This window comes from Zea mays, chromosome 2 (assembly GCF_902167145.1).
Source record: "Zea mays cultivar B73 chromosome 2, Zm-B73-REFERENCE-NAM-5.0, whole genome shotgun sequence".
In the NCBI taxonomy this organism is placed as follows: Eukaryota; Viridiplantae; Streptophyta; class Magnoliopsida; order Poales; family Poaceae; genus Zea; species Zea mays.
The window spans coordinates 12,487,751-12,500,807 of record NC_050097.1 but is presented as its reverse complement, the minus strand read 5'-3'; the positions used below and the strand labels follow the sequence as shown (position 1 = coordinate 12,500,807).

General features: G+C 46.4%; 1 protein-coding gene across 3 annotated transcripts; it reads right to left on the bottom strand.

The window, feature by feature from the left end:
- Positions 1-1,720: 1,720 nt before the first annotated feature.
- Positions 1,721-4,962, bottom strand: LOC100194314 (putative RING zinc finger domain superfamily protein). 3 transcript variants are annotated; one of them, XM_035964570.1, is made up of 6 exons: positions 4,776-4,954; positions 3,909-4,608; positions 2,823-3,608; positions 2,628-2,699; positions 2,302-2,448; positions 1,841-2,217 (listed from the first exon to the last, which is right to left on the bottom strand). In XM_035964570.1, exons 3-6 carry the CDS (start codon positions 3,585-3,587, stop codon positions 2,083-2,085), a joined length of 1,119 nt encoding a protein of 372 aa, XP_035820463.1. In that variant the 5' UTR covers positions 3,588-3,608; positions 3,909-4,608; positions 4,776-4,954; the 3' UTR covers positions 1,841-2,082. The 3 variants fall into 3 exon arrangements, with proteins under 3 accessions (NP_001132824.1, XP_035820463.1, XP_035820464.1); XM_035964571.1 differs by having other exon boundaries at positions 4,536-4,608; NM_001139352.2 differs by lacking the exon at positions 3,909-4,608 and having other exon boundaries at positions 1,721-2,217; positions 4,776-4,962.
- Between the last annotated feature and the right edge of the window lie 8,095 nt (positions 4,963-13,057).

Sequence of the window (13,057 nt, the reverse complement as noted above, 5' to 3'; positions counted from 1 at the left end):
GCCCCACAAAAACATAGTCAAACACCTCCAGCTTTACCACCTCAGCTTCAAAAAAAAAAGATAAAATTAGGGCTAACTTCATGTTTTTCACAAAGCACCAGAAACGGTGATTCACAAACGATAAATTTCAATAGACTCATGAAGTTAAGGGGTAATTACCCACTATTGCCATTAAAATGATTCATGAAGCCTTTTGTCATCTGTTATCTCCTTCTTGTTTGTGAGTTCCCTTCTATTCATCATCTACACGATGCAGCCGTCACCAGCAAGCGGGTATCGCGGTCTAGCGCAACGGCATGGCGACGGGCCTCGTCGGCGCGGCGTCGAGCCCCATCGACGCGCTGGTTGTACAAGCAAGCACGACATCCACCCACGCAGGAACGATGGCAGGCGTCTAAAGCGCGATGGCAGGCGTCACAGGCTCCACGGCAGCCATAACAGCCGCGATGGTGGGCGTCCAATCTTCTCAGACGATTACCGCATAGGAGGAATTCACCTCTCCATCGGCGGAAGCGGCGACTGAACTGACGTCCGCAATGGTGGGCGTGACGGTGGCCACCCAGGTGTAATGGCCAGACTCATCTCCGCGTCGGCACACAGCAGCGCGGCAGCTGCTATGAATGGCGAGGATGTGGGACTCAGATTCCTGCAGCGACGTACGGCGTCGGAACTCAGCTCGGACCCGACCCTCGTCTCGACGTCGGTGGCTCGTGGAGACATGCATCGTGCCCTAGTTTCTACATCTGTTGGTTCCTTGAATAAATATAGGAATGTTTTTGAAAAATATTGATGTAACATCACCATCAAAACTGATACTTTAATATAGTAGATAAAGAAGAGATAGTCTTTAAATTAATGGTCGAGCAAGTTAGAAAAGGCAATCGACCAAATAAGCACGTGAAAGCTTTAGGATATAAGTTTTTTTTTTCCAAATGACCGGAATTGAGTTATCAAAAATACAACTAAAGGATATGTGGGATAGACTAAAGATAGATTGGACAATTTGGCAACGTTGGATGCGAAATGAACGAGTTGCTTTCATGCCAATATTCTTTCAAAAAATTATTTATGCTTGGTCTATTAGCTGTTTCCTTAACTAGAAATATAATGTTTGTCCTTAGAAAATATGTAGATGCTGCAGCTATTTCTATTGTATTAAGCTTGTTCGTGAGAATGGTCTACATTTACATGTGTCTCCCATCATTTTAAGACGTACTCCCTCCGTTTCTTTTTATTTGTCGCTGGATAGTGCAAAATTACACTATCCAGCGACAAATAAAAAGAAACGGAGGGAGTATCAAATAATTGTATGAATGTGCTTTTCTTAAGAAATTATCTATATATACTCATCAACCAAATGGAGCCGCTCTTTTCCCTGGGATCCAAATAAAAAACAGAGTGACTCCATTCTAACTACCAAATAATTCATCATAATCTAGAATAGAGCCGCTCCACTTAAATAGGCTCCAGAACCAAACACTATATAAAAGTAGCCTCTTAAACTTTGCCCTTTATCATGTTATCTGAATCTTGAACAGAGTCGTTCCATCTAAGGACTGATTTGGAAACCTTCTAAGGGATTTTAATTTTTCTAAAAAAATGAACTATTTTTTCTTCGAAAAATGAAAACCCCTTGAAAAATGAGGTTCCCAAACTAGCTCTAAACAAACTCTGAAACCAAACATTACTTAAAGAAGCCTCAAATAGTCATTTAGTCATAAAGGGGTGACTAAGGTTCGTTTTGGAAACTCTAAACGGTAATAGTTAGTTGTAGAAGTTCCAAACACCCCTAGCTAATCAGATGACGTCGATAGTTGAGGTGTCAAATGAACTTTTCCCATCCTAAATTGGGGCTGTTCTTACTGGGCCATGGGCCAACACGAGTAAGGCTCGCAGCAAGCCCTAACCCAACACAAGATTTTCTTTTCTGATTTAAATTGATAATAAAAAATGAGTGCTTTGAGTAAAAGAAAAAGAAAGAAAGAAAAAAAATTCCAAAAGGGAAAAGGAGTGGGGTGGGGAAGGAATACAGGAGATGAAGAATCTATACACTTCATTTATGAAGAAACATGAAACACGTTGCTAGTTGATTTTCAGGGCGACAGATTTGCAGATAGGACACCAGTTCTTCTGCCGAAGCCAGTGATCTATGCAGGAAAGGTGGTAGTAGTGTTTACATGCCATCTCGCCCACCTCCTCGCCTGCTAAATACTCCTCCTGAAACATTTCACGCAACAGAAAACATTTAGAGGTTGCATCTTATCATCCTACTACAGAGCAATCCGATACAAATGAACTTGCCTGGCATACGCTGCATTTTCTTTCACAATCTTCATGAGAACCTGAAGCTGTGGGCATGTAGAGCCTCCTGTTCAGGCACGCGGATAACGCGTCGTCTGAAAGACCTGTGTTTACGGTACCAATTCGCTCCCCCAAAGCAAGCAACTCCTTTAAAGCAGAGTGTCACAAATTATATAACTACACTTACAAAAGCATGACAAACAAGAACTGCTTGCTGACTGGAGAGAGAGAGAGAGAGAGAGAGAGAGAGAGAGAGAGGAGGATGAAGTAACGAAGGAAATCAGAAAATGGCGTCGTCAGAGTAAGGGGTAGAGATCCAGACATACTTCGTAGGACATGCCGTCGATATCCATCCTCATTCCTCTATGCCGATCATTGAATATGAAATAGTTCTCGAGCTGCAACACACAATATAGTGACAGAAATACTCTACATGACTCTGCTGGACTTGGAAAATCAAAAGAAAAACTCTGCTGGACTTAGCATTACTGTTGTGTAGTGACAGAAATAGACCGCCTTACCTCTTCAATCCCGCCCACATCAAAGCGCAAGTATCCATTTGGATCCTCCATGCTGTCGTCCAGGGACGAAAGCTCTCCCTGAAGATCGCTTCTGTATCTAGCCATGAATCCAGAGAGAAACCCTTCAGAAGGCGCTTGGTTTCTTGTTACCTGCTCGACCAGCAGCAAGTCATCGTCACTCCTCTCTGAACCCCTCCTAGCAGCATTTCTGCGCACTACACTGTCAGCTCCTGCATTCGCGCCTTCGTCAGCTTCTCTTATCCTCGAAGCTGTCCGGTGCGACGGCCTTGAGACTGACCGACTGTTGCTCGGGGAACTGGCACAGACACTGAGTCCACTCGGCGACTGCGGGCTGTTCTCCCTGTTCAACGATCGTTTCCTTGATGTGTTGACCCTCTCCTTAAGCCGAGCAAGCAGATCACGCCCAGGAGCATCTCTTGACCCGCTGCCGGTTTCGCTACAAGGGCCTCCTACATCCCTGACGATGCTGCCTGAGGCACTGCCTTCATGTGGAGGCCTTCTGTTGGGCTTCCTAAAAGCTTGTGATCTCCGAGGGGTAGCCGGTGTCGATTCACTGCCCACCGCTGCTGCCCTGTGCACCTCCTTGCCCTTGGCTCTGTCAGCAGGATGCTGACCGCTACAGCCATGGCGCGTGCAGCAGTTCTTGGCCTTGGGGCGCGAGCCGTCTTCTCTGAAGAGAAGGATGGATCCTCCCTTGGTGAAGAGGAGGCCGCCGACTGTTCGTCTTCCCATGTGCTCATCCATGTCAGATACAGTGATAATTACCTGAAATTAGAAATGGTTGGACGAGGTCAGGCACTTCTCGAACAGGTTAAATCACTCAGACCTGGTAAACAGGTAATAATGTGCTGGATTCATGACACGCACGGTCATTACCGATTCAGGTCCTACCATGCCTGATACCAAATTTTAATTGATACGCAACAATATAAACTGAAATACCGTTTTGACTTCAAACTACACCGCGGGCCATGTGGTCGCAGTATGACTAAAACGGAATCAGCAGACCCAAAAAAACATGACCGTAATCCTTAATTTTACTACAATCTGTCTATATAAGTTTACCTATCAGGTTCTAACTGTTCTAGTTATTGTATATGTGCCTGCTCATAGTGCAACCAAAGCCTCTTTCTGTGACGACCAAGCGAACTTGCTAGTAGCGAGTAGCGACCTTTTCCCCTTCCTGTCCGGAATCATTTTCCATCCTGAAAGGTCAATTTGGCCATGCCTGCAGTACCACGGCACAGCACAGTACTGTATCAAAACCGAAAGGTGTACTAATTTTGCTTTTTTACGGGTATCAGATAGACATAGACTACTAGGAAGCACCCGACGGTTGACACATACGTATTGCATGGGATAGTAGTACTATCTAATCGCATAGAAAATATTATCTAATCACATAAGAAAATATTTTCCAAGTCTTGTAACTGAGAAAAAGGAAGGATGGGAATTGAAAGAAAGTTGCTGGTTTCAGACAGTCGAAGCAAACCGGAACATGCAGCGGAAAATGATTCCGTCTCTGAGAGGAAAACATTGACCTGAGTTGGGGAAGAAAGCAGAAGAAGTTTTTTCTTTCTTTCTTTCTTTTGCGAAACAAAACAAAACAGAGGAAGTTTGATATATAGTAATAAATAAAAGGGGATTGGATTGCAGAGTACAAGGATTCTGAACTTTCGTGCAAGCCACCACCTTTCTTTGCCACCCTGAATTCCTTTTACGAGAACACAACACAACTCTGCCACCTTGAATTTCACGAGGTGAACTGCAAACTCGTAGACCAGTTCGTACCGTGAGACATGAGCAACCAAAGAACACCAAACCATACCCGAAAAAGGTTGTAAGAGAAACACCGGGTTACATGACAACATCTGAACATACATAACAGGATGAATAAGAAGAGAAGAGGAGGAGGAACGGCCATGGCCAAACCTTTCTTCCCAAGCCTTTCCTTCAAACCAGGCGATTCTCCTCCAATCGAACAGGCCCGGACAGCGACCGGATCAGCCCGGAGAATCGAGGGGAGAAATGGGAAAGGGGGCGATAAGAACCGATCGCAAGTGATGGGAGTTGTTATATACGCGTGGCAAAGAAACCAAACCACAGAGAGAGGGGAGGGCTGTGCCTGTGCGGAGGGCGGAGGCTTCAACAGGGATTCAGGGAAGGAGCGGCGAGGGAGACGAGGCTGGCGGCGGGGCCCGCAGGGAAGGTGGTGCGCCAGCCGTCGGATGTGGCGCCAATCGTAGGATCCGACGGAGAGATGGCCGGCGCGGGGCCCGCTCAAACGCAGGCCCAGAACCGCCCCCACCACCGAATTTCCTGCCCGATAATGTGCCGGCCCGTACATGCGTGTGGTCGAGTAAAGTGGACCCACAGAGGGGCTGACAGGTGGGGCGTCGGGCCATCCTATTGCCTGTGCATTTTTTTGGAGACGTTTTTTTTTGTCTGCCTTTCGTGAAGCCGTGTCAGTGTTTTCTGGTCTTTTTTTTGGTGCACAAATAAACACTATGTCTTTTTCGTTATTTGTTTTATCAACTCTCGGCCTCAACTAGATAACAAAGGAAGTTGAATGCGCATCAAAATCAACATGTTTTGAGGGATTTTGCAGGAGGGAGGGAATGGCACACATCAGTCTACAGCTATTGAGAAATAATAATAAAAGAGCACCACTAATAATTAGTGGCATGAAAAAAGTGTTCTAGGTACATTTTAAAGGAGGGAGGGGGGGGGGGGGGGGGGGGGGGTACTGACTTGAATGGAATACGATGAACCAATTAACATAAAAAATGTGCAGCACACACATAATAGATAAATGTTTCAAATTTGGTTGGTGTGCCGTGGTGTAAAGTGAAAAATCGTTGAGTTTAGGTTTAGTACAAAGCCCCCTTTTTTCCCCTGGTGCGACCAGGGTGATTGGTTATTTTTTTTTTAAGGACGACCAGCAGTCTGTCCAGCTGTTGGAGTACGTACCAAGTTGGATGAGGCTGTAAAGTGTATGATGCACACAAAAAATCATCGGTACTTTAGATTGCTAAAAATGTAGTACACCGGTGGTACTTTGCTTTTGCGCTCATTTCTCTATCGTGTGTCTCCCCCTTAATCTGTGCTCCTGCTTAGACCATGTGATTTGCGTTAAAAAAAACAAACAAACAAATAGGAGAGCTAGCATACTAGGTCCACACAGCAGCTTGTACTGTAGCATCTGCACAAATGAACTCATATCATTGTAGACGTGTTTATATAATATACAGAAATATGATCGTAACGGAGACTTTTCATTTGGTTGCGCGTACGTAAAGTGTTAGAGATACGCTCACTCCAAGCTCGCAAGGATTTATTTATTACGTAGTTGGTAAATAAATTCTAGGTACACAATGATATAGGGGGTAGAATCTTCGTGGAAAATGGCGCGGATGCGGATAATATTTTTGTGACGCCACGTCACGTTCCGGCAGACGGCGATCGCTGGAATTTGTTCAGAAGGAGGACGACGAAGAAGAAGAAAAAAATGGTCTTTCTTTCGTGTCCTGTAGTTTGTGGCTCACGACTTGCTCTGACTCATACGGCACGTATTCTTCTAGAGATCATTTTCACGGCGTGACGAGACAGAGGCATGTGTAGACGACTTCCACCAGTTATCGCACACACAAACAGCACCAACCAGCTTTCCATCTCATACAGCGTCACGGATTGTTTTCTTTTTATACAAGGTGGAAAACATACTTTAGTAGTAAACTGTTCTGTTTGTATGTAAATGCCAGTATCTCATCATGTCACAAAAGAGTGTCGATACTAATGTTATACACACTAGAACATGGGGCGCCCTTTCGGGCGCCTTATCGGGCAGTAAGTAACACCTAATTATACGGCAATAGTTACACACATAAGACATATTGAATAGTATATAGAATAGTATATAGAATATAATGACACATACAGTAAACCATTGTATACAATCAGGTTACATAAATGGTAGGCGGACCATAATCCAACCATCAAGACTTTTGTCTAAGCACATGCTACACTAAGCGTTTGGGGTTCATGGCTGATAGAGCACCATTGCTACCATTTTTTGAGACAACAGATTCTGGAAAGTGCTAGAATACTTGCTTGGTGGTCCATATTCAATGGTTATGTGGACCATTTAAGTTATACTCCATTTGAATCTTGGGGATTAAAGGGTCACACCGGATTTTCTCTAGAGATAAAATATATTCAGTTGCTCTTCAAGAGTTCTTGCCCTCTCAAGCCAGCTGCTCTTCCATTTTCCAATTCCCTAAGATGTGGTCAAATAACAAGCATAGACAATTATTAAGAGCAACATGTAAGATTGTGTTCTTACCATAGGAAGCTAAAGTAAGGTAATTCCAAGCTGGATGTTATGTGTTAATCATCTAGTTGTAATAATAGTTCGAGTGGATAAATAGAGCACTGGCTGTTGGCACAAACTAATGATTAAAAAAATATTTAGACCAGTATATCACGATTCCTCATGATGCGTATCACAAACAATAGTTATCTATTTTACAAATAAGGCTTCAGATAAAGTTAATAGGCACAAAAAATGTAAGTAAGCCAACCTAGGTTGACTGCTATAGAAACCCATTAAACGCTAAGTGCAGTTATCGATATTACTCTTAGTGAATTGTTTATTTTTTCTAATAGTACGCTCATGCTGCTGGGAGCTATTTCCTAACAACAACAACAAGAAGAAGAAGAGAAGTTTGCTGCCAATAAGATTAGTTTACTGTGGATGTGGTAGCCTGATTATGTATTGTCAAACATCAGACTAAAGAGAACAGAAAGAAAAGTGTACCTTTTCCTATCCGTGCTTTCAAAAAATTGTAGTGTTCTTGCCTATTGGTTTGCCCTGGAGTATTTTAAATTTCCCATAAAATTTTGGGTCCGAGCTGCTGGGCACGCGAACGCGGAGCGCGTGATATTGAATAAAAACGTCGGGTCCGGAGCAGCCGCACGTGTCGCGGTACTGGCTGTCCGTAGCCTGGAAACGCGGGCAGGGTCCCAAACGCCTTCAGGTTTTAAGGAACCAGATTCAGTATCCATCCCATATTCTGTTCATGTGAACGCTTCCTAGTCCTAAATAATCATCGCCATTTCTGAACTGAATTTCCTTTCTAATTAATTCTACTCGATCATAACCTTTGTACCAAACCTAAGGAAAAAGATTATACTTGCCTGAGAGAGGATAATTGGGCCACCTTGGGATGCAAAGAGGTTTTCGCTCTTCATCATTCCCACAATTTTCTCCCTGCATGGCCGTCTGCATAAACAGGGAGCAGCATTACAGCGATGACAGAAAAAGGTGTCTCCATCTAGATCCAGAATTGTTGGTCAGGTGGTTTCACTGGCCGACCTTGAAAGGTTAGTTGTCTGTCCTGAAGCTGATGCCCGGTACATACTTAAACCAAACTGGAGACACGGTAATGCTCCATTTTTAACGGAGGTGATTTCAGGAAATGGAGAAATACCCATACCCGAAGTTCCACTCGCCACAAATGTAGGACCGATGCAGATATGTACAAACAGGCCAGCCTTCTGGACCGTCTTTATGAACCTGACTAAATCGTACCTCTCCTCGAAATAGTACTGCTCGAAGCGGGAAAAAATACCATCCGAATCCTGTATGAGTTAATGATGATGCAGTGGAATGGAATAGCAGAGGTGTCAAGTTTCTTACATTTCCAGGCGTAGGCTCATGTCCATTCCAAAAGACTTAGGTCTGAATGACATCCAAGCCTCCGTCTTTAGCTTTTTGAATCAGCCCTTCCCACATTTGATTGAAAAGAAAAGAAAGAAGAAGCACTCACTTCAGATCCATAGATTCTAAAAAATACCACAAAACCACCCAAAATAGTTTTTTTCGTCGGAAGTTTCTTAGTTTGGGTTATCCAAATGTTGTGCAAGGAAGAACCAAGAAACACGATTGTTGTAGAGAAAAACAAGGGAGGGAGGCCGGAGGGGACAATGACCGAGAAAATCTCAAACCCCATCCAAGAAACTAACTGTGGAAGAAAGAGGGACCGCTAAAACAATTTGCTTTTGAGGGCTTTGCATCAAGAAACAGCTGACCGCAGCCATAAACCTCTCCAGGGAATAGTGGGGGGAGAAGAGATTTTGTAAAATGCAGTTGCATCAGGGGTGCTCCTGGGGTAGTGTATGGAACCGGAGAAGAGAATCTGCATCTGCCCATCAATCAGCACTGCCTTCTTGTTGTAAGCCACATCACATTCCACGGCGGCCACCAGAACGGACAGCGCCACTACGCAGCCCAGCAGGGCAGCCGAGCACCACCTCCTCATGGCCAACCTCCTCGCTCCAAGAAGGTGGGCGAAGAGGAAAACCGCAGCGTGCACTGGGTTTGCGAGTGCGCGAGACTGTGTGGTCTTCACACACTTGTGAGATCTTCCCCTCCAGCACCACCTCCTCCTCCTGCACACCTCATCTGTTTTGGTTGCTGCCTTTCTTTGATTTCTAGAGGGCGGCGCTAATGAAGGTGGGCTAGAGGGCGGCACCCCAGAAGGTGGCAAAGGAGAGGACGTGAGCCAGCTTGGCTAGGTGATGGAGCCTACTGAAAGGGAATTAGGCTTACACCTAGTTCTTATATAATTTTGGTGGTTGAATTGCCCAACACAAATAATTGGACTAACTAGTTTGCTCTAGTGTATAAGTTATACAGGTGCTAAAGGTTCACACTTAGCCAATAAAAAGACCAATAGTTGGGTTCAACAAAAGAGCAAAGGGTCAACCGAAGGCACCTCTGGTCTGGCGCACCGGACTGTCCGGTGTGCCACCGGACAGTGTCCGGTGCACCACCGGACATGTCCGGTGCACCAGAGGACTCCAACTCGAACTCGCCACCTTCGGGAATTTCCAGAGGCACTCGCGCTATAATTCACCGGACTGTCCGGTGCGCCAAGGAGGAGCAGCCTCAGGACAGTGTCCGGTGCGCCAAGGAGGAGCAGCCTCAGGAACTCGCCTGCTTCGGGAATCTCCAACGGCTAGTCCGCTATAATTCACCGGACATGTCCGGTGTACACCGGACTGTCCGGTGCAACTCCGGAGCAACGGCTATTCGGCGCCAACGGCTACCTGCGACGCAATTAATGCGCGCTCTGCGCGCGTAGAAGGCAGGCGCGCCCATACTGGCGCACCGGACAATGAACAGGAGATGTCTGGTGCGCCACCGGACATCAAGGCGGGCCCACAGTCAGAACTCCAACGGTCAGAATCCAACGACAGTGATGACGTGGCGGGGGCACCGGACATGTCCGGTGTGCACCGGACTGTCCGGTGCGCCATCGCGCAGACAGCCTCCACCAACGGTCAAGTTGGTGGTTGGGGCTATAAATACCCCAACCACCCCACCATTCATTGCATCCAAGTTTTCCACTTCCCAACTACTACAAGAGCTCTAGCATTCAATTCTAGACACACCAAAGAGATCAAATCCTCTCCAATTCCACAAAAGGCTTTAGTGATTAGCGAGAGAGATTTGCCGTGTTCTTTTGAGCTCTTGCGCTTGGATTGCTTCTTTTCTTTCTCACTTGTTCTTGTGATCAAAACTCCATTGTAATCAAAGCAAGAGGCACCAATTGTGTGGTGGCCCTTGCGGGGAAGTTTTGTTCCCGGCTTTGATTTGAGAAGAGAAGCTCACTCGGTCCGAGGGACCGTTTGAGAGAGGGAAGGGTTGAAAGAGACCCGGCCTTTGTGGCCTCCTCAACGGGGAGTAGGTTTGCGAGAACCGAACCTCGGTAAAACAAATCCGCGTGTCACACTCTTCATTCGCTTGCGATTTGTTTTGCGCCCTCTCTCGCGGACTCGTTTATATTTCTAACGCTAACCCGGCTTGTAGTTGTGTTTATATTTGTAAATTTCAGTTTCGCCCTATTCACCCCCCCCCCCTCTAGGCGACTATCAATTGGTATCAGAGGCCGGTGCTTCATTAGAGCCTAACCGCTCGAAGTGATGTCGGGAGATCACGCCAAGAAGGAGATGGAGACCGGCGAAAAGCCCACTACAAGCCACGGGAGCACTTCATCGGAAGAGTCCCGCACCAAGAGGAGGGAGAAGAAGAAGAGCTCCTCCAACAAAGGGAAGGAGAAGAAATCTTCTTCTCACCACAAAGAGAAGAAGGAAAAATCTTCTCCCCACAAGCCTCATCGGAGTGGGGACAAGCAAAAGAGGATGAGGAAAGTGGTCTACTACGAGACCGACACTTCATCAACATCAACCTCCAGCTCCGATGCGCCCTCCGTAACTTCTAAACGCCAAGAGCGTAAGAAGTTTAGTAAGATCCCCCTACACTATCCTCGCATTTCTAAACATGCACCTTTACTTTCCGTCCCATTAGGCAAACCACCAACTTTTGATGGTGAAGATTATGCTAGGTGGAGTGATTTAATGCGATTTCATCTAACCTCACTCCACAAAAGTATATGGGATGTCGTTGAGTTTGGTGCACAGGTACCATCCGTAGGGGATACGGATTATGATGAGGATGAGGTGGCCCAAATCGAGCACTTCAACTCTCAAGCAACAACAATACTCCTCGCCTCTTTAAGTAGAGAGGAGTATAACAAAGTTCAAGGGTTGAAGAGCGCCAAGGAGGTTTGGGATGTGCTCAAAACCGCGCACGAGGGAGATGAGCTCACAAAGATCACCAAGCGGGAAACGATCGAGGGGGAGCTCGGTCGGTTCCGGCTTCGCAAAGGGGAAGAGCCACAACACATGTACAACCGGCTCAAGACCTTGGTGAACCAAGTGCGCAACCTCGGGAGCAAGAAGTGGGACGACCACGAAATGGTTAAGGTTATTCTAAGATCTCTTATTTTCCTTAACCCCACTCAAGTTCAATTAATTCGTGGTAATCCTAGATATACTAAAATGACCCCCGAGAAAGTTATCGGGAATTTTGTAAGTTTTGAGTGCATGATCGAAGGCTCGAGGAAGATCAATGAGCTTGATGATCCCTCCACATCCGAGGCTCAACCCGTCGCATTCAAGGCGACGGAGGAAAAGAAGGAGGAGTCCACACCAAGTCGACAACCAATAGACGCCTCCAAGCTCGACAATGAGGAAATGGCGCTCGTCATCAAAAGCTTCCGCCAAATCCTTAAGCAAAGGAGAGGGAAAGACCACAAGTCCCGCTGAAAGCATCTAGGCCCCTGGTTGGTTTTAGTGATTAATGACAACGTAATATTATATGTGACTAACGTGTGTTTTGCAGAGACAAATGGTAAGTTAGGTCGCATGACAGGTAAAAGTACTACAACGGTGAAAACAATCCCGGAGATAAGAACTCGAAGCGACGGCTAAAACGACGGAACAAAAGGTGAAGGTCTAAGGAGTCCGAGTGTCAAGGAGTTGTGGACACTCGCGATTTAGTTAGGTCTTTTATTCTCTTTTAGCCGTACTATAAAGAGGGGTTGTCGATGAGTAGTTTGACCAAGAGAGTTCTAGTGTAGTGTTGGTGCACAATCACACTCATATACAGTGCTAGGTGTCACTCTAGAACTCACACACAAGTTAGAACGAAAACCGATTTGAAAATCAGCTAAAAAAACAAGACTTAGGGTTTCTGGCTTAGGGGCACCGGACTGTCCGGTGTGCACCGGACTGTCCGGTGCACCCTCTGCCAGGTGGGGCCAGGCTGGTCCACGGCAGTGTCTTCCCAGTCGCAGAAACCCGAGAGCGCAGTCTTCGGAGATGAATTTTAGTGGCACACCGGACACCGCACCGGACTGTCCGGTGTGCACCGGACAGTAGACTGTTCACTGTCCGGTGCGCCATGAGTCCAACGGCTAGCTGTCAGAACTAGCCGTTGGAAGTGACCGTTGGCGCACCGGTGGCGCACCGTTGGCGCACCGGTGGCGCACCGGACTGTCCGGTGCGCCATCGCGCAGCACATTGCCTGTAACGGCTAGTTGGTGGGTGTGGGCTATTTATACCCCCTCCACCCACCATATTCAATGTCTTGCACTCCACATTTATTCCAGCACCTTGGTAGAGTATTGCAAGCACCAAAAGCCTAGTGAGGAGATTAGAGAATCATAATCCGCGCTTGTTCCTCATTAGCGCTAGTGAGAGCCACCTAGAGCACACACCACTTGCATTAGGCTTCTCTTGGTCAAGCGAAAGTCTATGGCTTGTTACTCTTGGTGATCGGCATCACCTAGACGGCTTGGTGGCGTTGG